General features: G+C 38.2%; 1 protein-coding gene across 8 annotated transcripts in view; it reads right to left on the bottom strand.

Moving 5' to 3' along the window:
- KDM6A (lysine demethylase 6A) overlaps positions 1-18,192 on the bottom strand; it is a 151,088-nt gene that overhangs the window by 114,827 nt on the left and 18,069 nt on the right. For all 8 annotated transcript variants that reach the window (XM_066177059.1, XM_066177060.1, XM_066177061.1 and 5 more), the window contains exon 3: positions 1,816-1,924. In XM_066177059.1, the coding sequence (XP_066033156.1) occupies positions 1,816-1,924 (109 nt within the window). The remainder of the gene's footprint in view (positions 1-1,815; positions 1,925-18,192) is intronic.

Below are 18,192 nucleotides of genomic sequence, written 5' to 3'. Positions count from 1 at the left end.
ACACATAAGTGTCATCAAAACAGTCTGAACTCTCTTTACTTTTCTGTTCTAAATCACATAAAATTACCCATAATGCAATTGGAATGGATGATAATTAAAGTAACAATTTGAATCATGTAATGAAATTTGGTTTTACTTTATAATGAATTACAAGCATTCTACTCCTTTCAAATAGCAGTAGTAAATTAGTTATAGAACACCTATGACTTTCTGCATTGAGGGTAATAGTTTTACAGTCTTTGGTACTAAAGTTCAAAAGCTGTAGTGAACAGGAACGTATGTCCCTCACTTAATAAAAAAGCCCTTTAACTTCCCTTTTTATATCAACAAAAATTCCTCCACTATTTTCAACTATTACTGTACTTCTTTGAAAATACAGATACATCTTTTTTTAATACTCCATAACTAACTAGGTTTTTTGTCTTAAGGGTTTTTTTACGATTGAGATGTGACTTTAAATAGGCATCTAAGAAAGCACTAAGTACTTTAATTCAGATTTTTAATAGCTCTATGTTTCTTCTCACATAGTTGTGCTAATGCTCTTTTACAGCTCTGGAGAACTGATATTTTCGACCACCAACTGGATTTTTTACGCTTGTTTTGGAAACCATCCACAGAGTATAAAGCAGATACCCCATCAATAAACCCTGCCTCTGATCCACAGCACCACCTGGTCCTGTCACTCTTAACTGTTATCATCTCAAAAGCAGAGTTAATACAGGTAAGTCCATAATCCTGGGCTGGTTTTGCTAAGTAAAATATATCCAGAAGGTCACACTGCACTCACACCTAGCTTTATTAGGCTAATGAGAAAGAGTGGTGTAATTTTTTTTTGCAGAGGGGAAGGCACAATTTTCGTAAAATGAAAGCACAGGATGAGACTGTTCCTCACTATATTTTAGATACAGCATACTGCCATGTTCCCTGCAGGTTTTTCCATGCCTCTGGATTTGGAAACACCAGTGGTTATATCACACTCACTGGATGGGATGAGGTACAAGACAGATGCCTCTATCAACCAAACCCGTCTGAATTTACAGACTGAATTTAGATACCTGCAAATTCCTCCTGAGCAGCACTAAATCTACGTATTTCTCACTTTAGAAATGAAAGTCTCAGGAAGCCAAACTCACGCTGTTCAATGTCAGACAGAGAACCAGTGGACCCACAGACACACTGCTATCAAACAGCCCACAGCCAGCCTGAGTCACCAAGCAGTGCTTCTGAACTACTCTCAATTATAACTCATCTCCCTCCTTCTGCATCCCAAAGAAACTGTAAACCAGTATCTCTCTGTGTCTGGGAAAAGGCGTGGGGTGGGAGTACACATTTTCAGGGTGGGGGTGTTGTTTGTTTCCCTACACAAACAAAACTGCATTCATGTTAAAATGAAAAAGCAAGGACAATGAAAAAAGACATCCCATGGAAAAAAAAAAAAAAAAAAGAAGTAAATTCTACCCAGCTCTCACCCACACCCCACAATCACTGAAAGGCAGGCAGCCATCAGACACCAGGCCTGCCAGCCAACTTCATATTCATACCTCAACCAGGAGTGTTTTGGTTGGGTTTTTCTCATTTAAAAAAAAAAAAAAAAAAAAAGAAAAAAAAAAGAAAAGAAAAGAAAAAAAAATAACGAGAAGTAAGAATAAAGTTAGATTTTGTGAAGACATCACCAGTCTTAATTCTTTTATGGGCTCTGACATACAGTACAAACCAAGATAACAGTGACTTAGCCCAATGTTTTTCATTCTGCTGTCATCTACACCAAAGAACAATTTCCCAAAGACATTTATCAGAAGAACTAAAAATTCTTACCTTTTGGATAATCTTCCAACAAGAGGTTGAAGTGACCTAACTGACAAAAGAAATCAGACTCGACCTTTCCTTCAGCTTTCAAAATTAGCGATTCATAGCAGCGAACAGCCTGGGAAAAAGAAATACAAGGCTTTCAGAATTCTGTATTTTACTAAAGCAAATAATACATTTTCTGAGAAATAACCAAGTTTTCTATTAGCTTGAAAGATGAGGTCTACAAACACTCTCAATAATGAAATCAGCATCACTTTTCAAAGAAGAAATGTAATATTTAAGACAGAACAGTTTTGGAAGCTCACTAATTCTAATGCAAATTGACAACAAATAAACAACAGAAATTTTCTCTGGTTTATCTGTGGACATTTAATTTCCCCAACACAAAACAAACCTCTAACTTACATGACAATTTTAAATTTTAAAATCAATGAAACACAAAAGGATTGATTTTATTCTTTCCAATCTGCAAGAAAGAAACCTCTCTGATTTTATTCTCATTGTGTTGCTTTCTTCCCTAAAGAAATAATTTTTCATTTAACAGTTATTTCACTCATTTTTGCGAAACCAAAGAATACACCACCTCAACATGTTTCCTTACGCAATTTATGTCTCTTCATATGTGTTTCTCAAGATCCGAGTCTTTTCACATCTATCATGTTGTAAAGTATTTTACTTCCTTGTACTGTAGACTAAGAAAAGCTAAAGTCAGAAATGTAAACCCAATTAGAAATTAATTTCAGTTTGAGAAGAGTTGCCCCAGGAGTTTTTAAGTGACACACACAGAAGCAAAGAATGTTCTGAGCTATGAATACAAATTTTTACCAACTGAACTGACACCTTCTATTCACCATAATTGCCATGATCTTTAACCTATTACATCCTTAGCTGATGACCCTATTTACCTCCTGACCCTGTTCGCACTTCGGGAATGAGTAAATAAATACATTCTAAAAATCACTTTCCCAACTTTCTGAACTTACGAGCCATTGAATTGAAGCAGTTGAACAAACTTAAATGGGAGGTAAGGTCCTTTGCACCAGCACAGTTCTCAGAAGCCAGACAGACTTCCAACAAATTCTAATTCCAGCTCATTAATCGATGACTTTCACCTATCTCTGTGTATGTTTCAAATTTGTTTGCAATTATCAACTCCTTGATTTTATTACTTGACAGTAATCAAAGACCGTGGGTCCCTTCCAACTCAGCATATTCTGTATTTCTGTGAAAGGTGGAGTTTTCTTAGAGATGTGGAGATTTTATTAAAACTCAGAATTCAAAAGAAGGGAGAGAAATCAAGCTGAATATTTAAACCAGTAGCCTTGCCCTTGTTTATAATTCACTTTGAGGACGCTTTTATTAATCACCAAAATGAAAAATGCCAAAAATAAAATAAGGAAATGTTAGGAAATAGTTAAAACATCTGTGGAGAACGCAATTACTGATCTAATCTGTTCTGAGTGGGTCACAGTTTGTATCCAAGACTGAGGTGTATCACAGACATTCACCTACTTCTAAGTCCAGAAAAGCCTCATTTTATGGCTGTTTTCAGAGGCAAAGTTCCAATGAATCAAAACAAAGCGATGCTGCTACAGAACTGCAGGTGTACATTTGGTATTAAAATGATTTAATAAAACATGAAACATGTTTACATAAATTTAAAGTACGTATTTCAAACTGTACCTATCTGGCCATGTTCTGAAGATACCAAATTTAGATGTGTATTTGCCTCTGCCTCAAAGATCTGCTGCAGAACTTCTCCTTCCTGTGGAGCAAGCTTTGCCCTGGGCAAACTGCAGTGAAAGGACTGCAATTCTTTTCACCGTAGATCAGAGCTACTACACCTATAATTTTATTCCCATCGCTATGAACACCTCTTGCAGTCAGTCAATCTTCCATCTAAAGAACATCATCCCTAAAATCAGATGCAAAGCGCACAAGCCTAAAGCACATTTCTTCAGATCACTATTTGTGTATGTATTGACTCTTAACACCAGATTCAGCAGCTGAACCAATCTGCAAATATCTGAGTGCAGAACCTTGTCTTTGGCACCGTGTCTCTTCTCTCCACTTTTGGTCTCTTGATTTGTACAATTCATAACAAAATTTTTGATAGTGCCCCTAATGTTATTGTTCCACATTGATTTGTAGACAGGCTTCCCTTATTCTGATGATTTGCAATAGATGCTGCAGCTGCTGAAGAGAATAGTTGTATTTTGATATCTTCTTAAATTGGTATTTTGTCTTTTGCAATTCAGAGTATACAGAAACTGCCACCACAACAGGTAGCCTACAATAAATACTGGAGAGGAAGCTAGGGTAGTTTATGTCCTGAATTAGGCTACAGGTGTTTAAAGAGAACTTGACTTTATTCACAAACATAACAGGATTTTTCTGTACAGATGTTCAGGGAAATTATAAATCACATGCAATTTAACATTTAAGTGTTTGGGGACCCTCAATGTTCCCACAGCCCCCTACTAAGCAAATCCTCATTAAAAGACCTATCACACATATCTGAAGCACTGCCTGTAGTAGGGATGTAAAAACCTGTGCCCAAGCCTTTCACACAGCTCAGAGCAATTCTCAACAAGGCAGATTTTACTTTATGTTACAACAGAAACTGAAGATACTGCTAAGCCATCTCCCTGATACCAACACAAGGCAAGGCCTAAGACACCAGAACTTCCCCTCTGAGCCACAGTTAACTGTAAGTTATCTGTTCCTGTAAGAGCAATTCAATTACACCATTAAAGCAAACCCTCTCCGCTGCCCTCTAACACGTTTTCGACATAATCAACAACACACTCGTATCTATGCAAACTTAGCTTGGGAAGGCTCTTTCAAATGATTTTTTTTAATTTTTCCAGCACATTCTAACAAAATGAAACAGAAACTAAAAGCAAGCATTACTTCCTCACCAGGAACAGCAAGCCAGCCCCCGGGCTCCTGAAGGAAGAGCAGGTTGGTCACTGTGTGGTTCAGGGCAGAGTCACCAGGCAAAGACTGACCCAACTTTGGTTTTGGTCAAGAAACTCTCCCCCACCAGACCCATCCACAAAGAGCTCCAGCAAGTAACAAGTATTTTTCTGCACAGGTAAGAAGAATTTGTCTCTGTTGAATGAATGGATGTATAAAGGGAGGTCACAACTGCATGTATCTGTATAAGTTTTCTTTGATCTCATTTTAGTGGTTCTTTAACTGCAAAGGCCACCTATGGCACCACTTGTGCAGCCCATTTAAATTACTCTTAGCCACTAAGAATTCTAAGGAAGTTAAAAACCCCTGAGGATTTTAAGCATTGTTATTTCTCTACACTGTATGGATCTTTATGTGCATTCAATGGAGCCAGCCTTGAGAATTGTGAGTATTGACAAATTAACAAGAAAGACCCTGAAATGAAAAGGAAGATTGCTACACAACATTGTACATTTCCTTCCCTTTGTTCGAGGCTACAAGAAGATAAAAGGGAAACCTGAAGAATTTAGGAACTTGGCAAAATAATCACCCACAGCTGCTTCGCAGTGTGGCAACCAGAGCAGAGGCAGGAAACCGATGTAGGAATAGCTGCAGGAAAAGAAACCGGCTTATATGACACTAAAAAAGTAACAACATTCATGTTGTTTGCCATCTTCAACTGAAGTAACACTCCACTGTCACACAAATTCCCTCTCATTACATCACAGATCATGACTGGGGGCACCCTGATTGCACAGATTCAACTATCAATTCTTAGGACACCTTTAAACACGGTACAGTGAAGAAAAAGGCTTAGAGTATTTACCACCTCACAAGAAGCTAGCAAAATCTGTTCACAAAAGGAAATAATTCTAGAATCACCTTTAAAATGTACTACCAGACCCTTGTGTGTTCCCTACTTATCATTCTAATGGATAAGGAACTGGATTATTTTTTTCCCTCTGTTTTAAAACCATTCCTTCCCCACACTCACAAAAAAACCCCCAACCAAACAAAACTAAACCCATCAACTAAATGCCAGTTTTGGCCATTATTAATATGATGTCATTTCCTGAGGGAAAGACCCTAGAGTCGAGAATGTACCGTAACAAAATAAATAAATATACCCAACCCAAAGAAATCTAACTGATAAATCCAACAGATAAAACCAGAATTCTAAATATTGTATACAGGAGTCACTGAAACATTACAGCTCTGCTTTATAAATAAAAAGGACGATGCTGTTCCTACTTCAGTTAATACGAAGAAATAAACTTGATCATTGGTTGCAATTGTTTGTATTTTACAGCACAAATTCAAAACTACTGTTAAACAACTGCACTAAAAAAGAAGGAAAAAAATCAATACAGCTTGTTCACATTGTTTCTGAAGAAGATAATGTGATGTTTTCCTTTCTGAATCATGATAAGCATGACTGACCAAAATGAAACTAAGCAGGGCTAAACTGCCGTATGTGGCAAAATATTAACGATTAATTCTTTAATATATTAATGATATGAAAAAGGAGGAGTACACTGAGTCAGCAGATTTTTTCTTAAAACACAGAAAAAAGACCTGGCAACTACAGGGAACCAAAAAGCCAGCAATCTGAATTGTTAACATGAGAACAATTGGGCAGTAACATACAGTGAAAGAAATTATTTGAATTTTACTGAGTAATAAATTAACTGCTCAAGAAAAACACAGCATTTCAATACAAGCAATATGGTGTAAAATCACAAATTCAAAGCTTCAAGAAGTTCCTAAAACCTTCGATTTCACAACATAAAACACTATTGTATATGTAGATAAGCTGGGGGAGGATGACAAAACTGAACAGTTGCTGCTTCTTTTTCCTGTGCCTCCACTGACCCAACAGGATGGGCTTTGGGAGCAGGTAATGAGAACAGAGATTCCACACGAAAATTGGAGAGGGAGACATCAGCAGACACTTGACAAACAAAATACACACTACAGTAATGGTTAAAAACAGAATGTTAATTAGCTCATATTTCATCCTTCTGGAAAATAAAGTAACTATGGGGGACAGCATTGGCCACTGAGGTGACAATGACACGTCTACCACTGGTCCTCCTCCACTGAGGAGGCTCTGAAAGGCTGATTTTCCCATCCCTTCCTCCTCGCCACCATTCACCAAAACCCACCCGTGATTTGCTAACAACAATGACAACATTTTGCTACGGCCCAGAGAACCTCCTGGTGAAGTTCCAGCTCCTGCTCTGCAGAAATGGTGTGAGCAGGGCTCACTTCAGCTAAGTACAGAGCAAAAAAGACAAGCCTGAATTCTTCAAAAGTTAAAACTACGCCCCCCCCCCCCCTCCATGAGTGACTGGCTGGATACACATCACCTTCCGAGCTGATTTACAAGAACATCTCATTTACTTCTGCAGAGAAAAGCACACCATTCTCATTTGACTGAAGATAACCTGGATTAATGCAGCAGATCCTCCACTGAAGGCTCTCATATTATGTATTGGCACAATAGCCTTAACTTCCTTTACTTTCTTACTCAATAGCAATTCCCACCACAGCTTTCAAAGCTTCTTTACATGCTCTGTCTTTGCAGTGCTCATATTCTGTTATAAAATTTGTCTCTCAATTTTGCACGTTTCCTCTCCTTGTAGTTCATCTATGGACTACACTATTTCAAGAGCTTCAGTAAAAATGCTGACAGTGCAGCTTGCTGGATACAAATATGCTTAGACCCCAAAACATTCAGGCCTCAAGAAGGAAAAACATGGACTGGCCTCCTCAGTAACTTTGTTCTCGCAAAATTTCTGTGCCATATTGGAAGGTTCTGAGCTTATTCCAGTCTGCTGGTAACACTTAGGACCAAAGTCTTCATCATTTCAGGGACAATTACTGCAGAACAACAGAAACTGATCCTTCTCAAACATTCCTCAAGAAATCTACCGTCAGTTTTGGCTGATTTATTACCTTCTGACTAATGCTTCATGAAACAGGATATAAGAATAAACAGGCAGGCAATAAAGAAAAGCAGCTGCACACATGAGCTACATGCACAGCCTGATGGTCACAATTGAGAAGAATCTTCTTAAAAACCACTACTGTAGTCTAAGACTTTTTTGCTTCCAGATAATGCTGAAGATGTAACAAATATTTTTTGTTCAAATGATGTCTGTGGTAGATGAGAGATGACACAGTAAGCTGCAGAAGTAAGGTCAAGGTTGCCAAGCTTACAAGGGAAAATTAACATGAACTCAATTATGGTTGAAAACTGAAGGATACTGCTTCATAAAAAGCACAGAACTGCAGAACAGAATACCAAACAGAATACATGCAAATCAATGATTAAATGGAGAAAAGTGACATTTTAGTGGTGGGTAAAAAACCCAACTTGTCTCCCCTGAATACAGGACAGTTGCAAGACATTCTGGACAAGTGTTTTCTGTCAGACAGATGCAAACTTAATAGTTTACATATTAAAAATAGTTTACATACATAAAATACAGGAAGCTTAGTCCTTTGCAGCTGACAGTGTCCATAACCAACTGGATTTTATGAAAAAATTGTTGACTGGAGCTTTGGTGAATCACTCTGCATTAATTCTGAGTCCACAAGGAGGATGCAATCCTCTTGTTATTTCTTTTAAATACAGTCAAATAAACTTACAAATATCAATGTCTATGTACATACACACACACCTACATCATTTCTAGAAGTTGTACATTATTAGCAAACAGAATCATCTCTATTCAGTCCCTGAAAATGTTTCACAATCAGGTGACTCAGGAAATTATCGCAAATTTTATATGGAATTTCATAATTCAAAATCCTTTATAGTTAATCTTCACAGAAAAGCACAAAAAACCCAAAAACAAGCAACTTTCTTTTTTTTTTTTTTTTCCAAGTGGTGGTAGATTTTTCATAGGCAAGTGGAGCATTATTTTTATCTGAGACTATAGGAACATCTTTTTGGCTATTTTTACCACAGTAAGTCTATTTCAAGTAGAATTGCAGCACCTTAATTTAGCAACTGTTCAAGCTCATGAATAGCTCACCACACACTAAAATTTAAGACCACTAAATCTGCTTTTATTCTAGCAATTTTCACCTATACCAACACAGAACATCACAAATGAGGTGTGGCATGTCATACTTAAGAGCATTTAGACAGCTAACACTGATAGACAAACTTATCTTTTTTTTTTTTTATGTTCAAAGAGTTTTACCTAAGAGTCTGCAGAGTTCCATACAGATTTAAAGTAAGATATGATACGGCAAATAAATAGCTGGTTTTGTTTTAATTGAGTAAGTTATTTTGGAAATATAATTAAAATCAATACAGGAAAATACAACCAAACCCAGAAACAGAAACCCACCCACAAATAAAGCCAGAACGTGCATTAATAGCTGCCTGCCTTACCAAAGGAAAAAAGGATCTGAATAACTTATTTATTCAAATATCTCTGGATCTGGACCCAAGTCTTTAGAAATGTAACACTGACTATCAGGCACCAAGTATAAGAATGACAATGAAGCAAAGAATAAAGAAGTTTGAAAAAAAAAAGAGGTATTAAATAGAGAATCATGTACATACATATGCACAAGACAATGTCTACCAAGACTGACACAACAAATATGTACTTGTGAAAATACCTAGTTTCAGACTAAACAGAATTATTTTTTGTGTTGTTTGAATACAAGGCAACATATAAAGGCAACTATTAAAAAATATTTAAAAGCTACCACCAATTGCTCTGCTAAACCTGCCCAGTCTAAACTTCAGTCCCAAAAGGGTTCGAGCACTTGAGGTGGCCTGGTACTCAGAAATAATACTGCTGGTAGCTTAGTCTGAAAATACAAGGAAAAGATGATTTATTTTAGAAGAATGGAAGTGAAAATGGGTCAGGAGCTGTTTCATAAAGAAAGTGTAAAAACTAATGCTAATAGGGTGGGAAGTGTGGAATTTTCAGCACCACAGGAGATACAGAATTGGTAAAGGCACATTAAGACACAAAAGATTAAAAAAAAAATCTAAACTGAATGAACCTGGTTTTAAATACTGAAATATCACTATTTCAAGGAGTCTCACAACGCTGGTACTTTTAAAGTCACCACAGCCAGTGCAGCAGAAGGGTCCACCCCAATGATTTTCCACCACATCACTGAAATCTCCCACATAAGTACAGTCCACATATCACATTCCTTTTTCCACAGCCATTCATATTTTCTCCTCTGTGGCTGCTTAATTATGCTTACACAATTATGCTTACATATAAAAATGAGCAACACTGGAACATAACCAAATGTGCATGAAAACCAACCAGCATAGAAAAATGTTTGTAGGAGAACTTTATGAGCAGAAAACACCTTGAAATGCAGCACAGTAATTCCTATCAAGAGCTGTAACCCTTGTCTGCTATCACCAGCAAACATCCAGCCTTATCCCTCACCTTTCCCCCCATTCATGGGGCGATTTCAACAAAAAGAAAATGCAATGAGGAAATAAGAGGAATACAATCCTCTGCATACAGGCCCCAGCTAATGAGCAGTACCACTTCTGAATGGCAGAGCTGCTGAACCTTATTCCAGGAAAGAATAAACGTCTTATTTCTGCTACATGGCAGTAACAGGTGGGGAAGTATATTCATAGAGATTTCAGATTTTACATTTATGCATTAACAAAGCCTAAGTCCAAATTATTTTAGCTACTAGTATGCATTTGCATCATAATATGCACTAAACACCATCTAAAATGACAATACACTCAAAACATAGCTTGGGAACTGGCCAGCAGAGTCTTCTGGTAAGTAAAATCTGATAGTGAATTGTCACAGGCAAAACATCCTAAAGACTCCTGGAGCTGCAGGGTAAACAGCCACACAGGTTGTCACCACAGACTCTTTTCATTAACATTTCCCTGGAGCTGGATGTAAAATCTCCTTCTTGAATAATGATTCCCAAGCCCTATCAAATCTGACATCTAATATACAGATGAACATTAAAAAATACCAAGTGGGAAAACATTTATGTATGAAGCTTAATGCCAATTCTCCATCTATCCTGTACGTATTTTCAGGGACACTACTGAACTAGAAAACAGAGACAGCTTCAAAGGATGAAGTTCCTGGTAAGTACAGCAGGTCAAAAACCAATTCTGTAATAGGAGGGAAATGGGATGCAAAAAAAATTCACAACAAACCCCAGCACATTAAAACTACCTACTAAGAACTTACATCTAGGAAGATCAAGATTCAAAGCTTCACTTTGTTTAAAACAAAGATTTAAATTTGAGTTGTCCACACCCATCACAAGTGCCATAGGTATCAGATTCCAGAGTCAACCTCACTTTAAAGCCAAAAGTGACCACGATGATTGTCTGCAGGACAGAGGCAGAATGACACTCAAAGCTTCCACCTACACATAGAGAACTCTGTTTCAGCCATCCTCTCCCCATCCACAACTACAGTACCACCTTGGCTAGAAAAGGAGGATTTTGTGATTTAAAACGAACAGCTGGGTAAAGAAAAATGCAATCCATTAGAGGTGGGTACTGATGGAGGTGTTTGGGCACACCACCATCTGTGGTTGTCTGGCTGAACACTACAAACATAGACTCAAATTAGAGTTCTCAGTTCCATCATGATGATGATGATGTTCCTTCCATGAGAAAGATCTGCAAGGAATCTTTTATACAATGCCCAGCTGGAAAAGTACATTACCCCCTTCTGTTGGGCCTCCTTTTCATTCACCACATACCCTGATCACTTTAAGCACAGTACTCCAATGCTTATGGACCAGAAGCCACCAAAACAGTCACACCTAACTCATTAAAATATAACTCTAATTTAAAAAAAAAAAAAAGTGAAAGCTATACCGTATTTTAACTTTACAGCAAAGGTTAAAAACTATGAAATAAATGAAAATCCCAAACGAGCTTCCTCATCTTCAAAACATTATTAACTATAGAATTTTATGAGTTTATTTAAAAACTGCTCTAAAAATGAGTCACTCACTACACTTTAGGAGAAGCAACACACATCCCAAACACACTCGTTTCTGAAGGTCAACCTTGTGCACTCCTCTGAATTAAAAGTTTACACATAATTCACGAACCTTACACTGTTCATTACGTGTAGCAGTCCCAAACAGAAAACAGCTAATGGCCATCTGTCTCTTAAAAATGTCTATTTGTGGACTAAAAAACTGCACAATGTGGATTCCACTGCAGGGAACCCAAATCTTTAACCCAGCATTTACCTTGTGTTGCACCCACACCACCTTTCAGAGAGACCAAACCAGCATCTCTACGCACTAACTAACACTGCTCATCCCTCAGAATCAGAGAGAAAATCCAAAAATGTTTAGAACAACAATCAAACGGTTAAAAAGCATTTCATAAACCCACTGAGGTGTGAAATCCATGACCAGAAATTTGAAATGGGACAGAGCACCCCAAAAGTGGTGTGAGGATCAGCACTGAACAACAGGAAGTTCTGTTAGCACCATTCATAAACCAGGATGTGAATGTGGTTCAGAAACCAAACACCTCTGAAGAGTTCCTTACAATACATTACTGTAATGTTTGCATTTCAAATGAAATAATGCTAGCAATAACTGAATTCTATACATCAGACATGTACTGAGAAGGGGTTTTTTTATGAACATGCCACACTCCACAGAAGGTGTTTTCCTAAGTTCTCTCTTCAGCTAAAGCTGCCATGACTCGGGCCTTTAGATGAACAATCAATTATGACATTATTTACAGGGGCAGACATCAATTCCAATTACACATTAATGCCAAACCTTAGAATGAACTTACAGGCAATACAGTCTCCAAAATGCAACTAACTTGATACTGCAAAAAATGCACCAAAATTGTGACCCAAAGCTGTAAAGTCACTAAAAAGTTTCCATTAGAAGGACAGATCCTTTACACTAAAATGTTGTCTGTTTTCCTTTTTAAGGTTTTAGATGAACAGGACAGACCCTTGAATCCTATTTCACTATCACTAATCTAGCTTTGTTTACAGGATAAATTCACCTTCGAAGCACTCAATGGCCTGATCATACATCTCTAAATTGACAGAATACACCAGTGTGTCAACCACAGTTAATAAGAACTCTTCACAACCCAGGAAAAGCTAATTTCCACAGAAGACTGGATGTTTTTCAAGCACTGGTTCCAAAGAGTTGAATTCATCATTATTAGAAAATGTATGTGGAAAGATGCAGACACATTTCATTCGCCTTCCTTAATATACATAAACACTCCACTATGCACTAAAAAATCTCTGCCAAAACATTGTGTCACCATGAACAAGCAATTCCCCTGGAGAGAAAACAAGGAAAACAGCAGAACAACCCAAAAAGCTCTGAATCAAGCAGAGTCAGCCACTGAATTAAGTTCTAAAGAGCACGCTGGGCACAATCAGAGAAGTGGCAAGTGAAAGCTCAGAAGGAATAACGGAGTGAGAGGGAACACCAAATAAGAGATGAAACTTTTGTCACAGGGGAATGCCAGAGAAGGAAAGCAGGTCACAATTTACTCAAGCCCTGAAGGACAGCAGCTTCTCCACTGTTACCATTCCACCCCTACTCCAGCCAGCAGCACAACAGCCTCCCATCATCACCCACCCAACACACAACATCTTCACATAATAATCACTTCAATCATGCCAGCCACTAAGAGAACAACTGATTATCCCTCTGCAGGGAATGTCTGGGGAAGATGAAAAAATACAAAGGTGAGGAAGTTCAAGAACAGTTGAAAATGTATCAAATTTAAATTAAAGACATTTTCAAATAATCATAAAAGGAGAAGGGTAACCCACAAGTCAGTCCTAAATGTCAATCTTTTTAAGCCCTTTAAAGTGTCAACTGTAGTACAAAAGGCTCTTTTTTCATTGTTTTCTGCAGTAACAGATTTCCTTACATCCAAAAAAAGCAAACCTCATCACTCTGGACCACCTGTGGCCTGTCCGGTGAAAGCAACAGGAGGTGGGTAACCTTTATGCTTAAGCCTGGAAACATAAATAACACTTGCACGAGTGAAAGAGAATATTGACTTTGTCTTTAGGCCACAGCTGGAGAACTGGCATCTCCCAAGGTGCATGTGGTTCACAGGGAAAAACTCCTGACTGGCAAGGCCTGAGCTGCTGCCCAGTGCATGGAAAGCACTCCATAAATGCCAGTGTGCTGAAAATACATTTCAAACTTCTTCTGCCTGCGAGATAACTTGAAAAACCCCAAGTCTTCGTGGAACATCAAAACTAAGTCTGAGGCTCGGGCTGATTTTATTTTCACACGTTCCAAGGTGTGGGTGGGGACATGGCTGCTCATGTCATGCCAGCCCCTCTCACACGCTGGCAGACTCCAAGGAGCACAACCTCACCTTCATCCTCCTTTCTGCCGTAAGGCTGTGCCCTTACACTGCACAAAGTGCAGCAGCAGTAAATAAATTTGTCAGAATTTATTCTTCCTGTGCAGTAATGGCATGAGATTTGAGACTGGGTCGGTCTCCTGCACTTGTCTCACATCCAACAGTTCAACATGCTTTCGTTTTTTCTTGTAGGTCAGGCCAACCTCTACCAAAAATCCATTTTCACACGTATTTTATGGCATCTAAGTAACACAAAACTCAACATAAAAGGAGAACTGCCATAATATTAACTACACTTATTGGTGGTAGCTTATCATCCTATAATTACTTCCATAATTTGCCATGATAAGATATTGGCCTTTGGACTGAATTTACGGTCTCATTTTAGGTTTATCAACTGTAAATGAGGTAAGGACATTGCAACTCCAGACCACACCCATCAGAAGGCTTTGGAAAGGCTGTCGGGGAGACACGTAGCAGTGAAACATTATATACAGCCACGTAGATCCTGAACTCTGTGATAGGCTTATTAAAACTATTGAAAAAAAAAATCTCACGTACGTTCATTACTGGATTATAAGTCAACAAACCAAGATGAGTATATGCTGCCAGCATAAGGCAGAGGAAAATAAACATAAAGGATTCTGGAGCTCAACAGAGGATAGACTTCCAGCAAAGTTAAAATAAGATGACAGTAAATCAGACCAATAGTCAGCCCCGAGCAGCAACCTTTGTATTTACTTGAACAGCACATGGACTAAAATAACAATAATAAAAGATTAGCACAGCTTCTACATGGACCCACATTGTGGAAAAGGCAGCAAAAGAAAGGTAGCATACAGTGGTATTTTTTTCCCTACATCAATTTAACTTTCTGGGCACAGATGGGAAATGCTCCTGATGGATTTTCCTTCCATTAATTTTCCCCACCACTTCCTAAACCACGTCCACTCATGTCACACTAACAATCCTGGACAGCCAGCCGCTCCACAGAGTAACTGCAGGGAACCATCTTGTCTGGAATCTGCTTCCTGCTGGTTTCAGTTCATACTCCCAAACTCTTGCCATAGAAGGGACAGAGAAAAAACCTGTTCTAAAAGCAGAAATATTAATACCATCTCAGCAGATTCTAAACAATTTCCTCGCATTCTGTAAAGATAGAAATTAAATAAATTTAGAAGAGAACTGCAGGGGTAAGAGGAAAGAAGACTCTCTCTTGTAAAAGAAGTCTAAACATGTCAAATTATTTACCTTAGCAAATCAAAAGCTACTCTGACTTTTCTACAAGTACCAACAGGACAAACACCAGAGAAAGAAAAGAGCTATTTCAGCCTAACAATAATGTTGCCAAACAAATGTATCATTTCAGACTGAAAATTTTAAAAGTATCTGAAGCATCAAAAAATTAGGCTCTTGAACAGTATTTAAATGTAAACAGTAGAAGCAAAAGGGTTCTTTTAAGTATTCTTTGGTATCACATATAAGAGCAATTTTCATAAATACAATGCTATTACATATACCTGTGTATGTGAGATGCAGCCACACGCAATATGAAGGGACAGGCTTGAAAAACAACTAGAAAATCCCACCTAAACCTATGTATTCTTTTGTGTTCCCTCTCAAAGAGTCTGCACAAGACTTTTGAAACAGTTTCTATTCAAGTGAGAACAGACCAATGCCAATACTTACCATAAAGAGCTGAATTGTTAAGCAAAGGGCATGTGCCCTTGAGGCACTTCTGAATAAGAGTATTTGAGAAACTTTAGGTAAAATTAACTCCTTAATATTTTGAACTACCACATCCTTACTGTCCAGACAGAAAGCAAACACACTGTAAGTGGAGAGAATAACCACAGAACCAAAACCCACAGACAGTATCTGCTATCTGTCCAGCTTCAACAACAGAAGTACTTGTGAGGATCAGTACCTGGAGTCTCCCTAGAGAATCTCAATTTTAAATTTTAATTAATGAAGGAACGTAATTCTTTAGCAAATACATTTAATTAAGAACCAAACCCACTTCTTATGGTCTTTCAGAAAATAATTTGGCTTTAATTTCAGCCTGACTCCACAGGACAAGTACTAACACTGTGGGTATATCAGTATCACTTAAACAAGTAAAGCTTTCCATGCTCATACAAAACAGCTTTCTTTCATACCAAAAAACACTGCTTTTCAAAATTCTCTTGTGAAATAATATTCTACAAAATTTCAAGGAAAGTTTTAGTTTAACAACTTCCCAGAGAAGAAAAATTAAAGAGAAAAAGAATATTCATCAAAACTGAGCAGCATTACACGTTCTGTGACATGCTTTCAAAATACTGTGCAGAAAATTAAAATGGTTTTGGGGAAAAAAAAAAGGTTATTCGTAATTTTGTTAACAAATGAAGAGGCAACAAACAACAAAACAAACAAACAACACCCCGCCCCACAGAAGTAAGACCGGATATCACTTCTTGAACATCTTTGGGTGTCTCGTGCCCAGCAGACACTGCCTGCCACAGCACACAGGAACGAGCTCTGACCTCCAGAGATAACACCAACGTGCTGCAAGAAAGCCAGGCCCCCAGCAATCACTCTGGTCACACACTTGAGAAAGATCTGTAACACTAAGCTACAGTCCCAAGTTCTCTACAGTATGTTCCAAGTAATGGCTCACAGCCTGGTTTTTTTGGTGTTTTTTTTTTTTTTGACAAAGATGTTCCCTCCACCCACTTTCAGATGAGCAGACACACATAATTCACTTTCTGCTGCATCATTTATCTGGCTGGTAGGCTTCGACTCAGACTTGCTCCTTTTTCCAAAACACATATAAGTAGCCACTGTCACCCAGCACTTCAAAATGGTCTTAATTCTCTAAAGTAAAAAAAAGACAATTTTTCTCTCAAAAACTGAAATATCAACAAGACCAAAAGCAAATTATACAAGAAGCAGCAGATCCAGCAAAACGCAGCATTACAGTTGGATTCTGCTGTCATTTTCCTACAGGAATCAAAAATTAAATAGTTGATTTATTATTCATCCTCATCGACCCAAGTCTAGATCTGGCGTGGTGTTTCAGAATTAGCCAAGTGCTGCTTTCAGTATGGATGTCCTAATGCTGCTACTTGCTTTTCACTATCAGAAAGCCACCATTGTCTCCAGTGATCACAGTGAAAGCTACTGATAGTGATATCACTACCACTATTTTTGTGCTGTTTATCTGTACAAAATACACCTTTTAAATAGAAACTGTAGCTCTAAGTTGGTGAAACAGGTTTTCAGCGTGACACGCTAAGCATAAAAATACAAAGTGAAAAGACCTTTGTCAATAAAATTTAACACATAATTTGTCAGCAAGCAGAATCTTGTGCGAAGCCTCCTGGAAGGCTCAGAGCAACTGAATAATGTCCTGAAAACACGAAATACACAGTTCTGCCCACAAAGATGTGACATGGGGCACTGGAAAGCAACTCTTGGTATTCCCAGCTGCACCAGGGGCAGCTGTACTCTACAGTCAAGTATTAAGCAAAAAAAAGTATGAACTGTTACATTATGCCTTCCCCTTGAGGAATGTCGTGAGCCTGACTGCTAATGATGAAATGATAAAATATTTCTGTGCCCCAAGAAATTCACTGTGATTTATTTAGCACTGCCTTCTACAGGCAGGAAGAGGGCTTCAGTACAACCATCAGCAGCTGCACCAGACAGCAAATCTCAGTATCGGTGTAGGTAGGTAGATCATTGGATAGAGGGAAAAAACAAGTTGGGAGAAAAGCAGAGCTGTGTCTCCCCAGAAAGCAGCCTAGGAACTGTGACAAGGGCAGCTCTGCTTCAGGTGCAGACGGGGCAAAGAGCACATGCACATTACAGACCTGAAAAAAAGGTGTCACTCATGGAAGTCAGAGTTAAATTTATCCCCACGGGCACAACTTCATTCACTAGTTCCAAAAGTCTTGGTAGACCAATCTGGAAGTTCACAAGCTACCATGAAGCAAAGTCCACTGCACAAACTCAAATTCTGTGCTGTTAACAGTGAGTATTCAGGGAAGAGGAAGAACAAAAGAAATAACCCTTAT

This window comes from Chamaea fasciata, unplaced genomic scaffold, assembly GCF_029207755.1.
Source record: "Chamaea fasciata isolate MVZ Bird 193981 ecotype frontalis unplaced genomic scaffold, bChaFas1.0.hap1 SCAF_2, whole genome shotgun sequence".
Lineage (NCBI taxonomy): Eukaryota > Metazoa > Chordata > Aves > Passeriformes > Sylviidae > Chamaea > Chamaea fasciata.
This window is presented reverse-complemented; position numbering and strand designations above follow the sequence as displayed.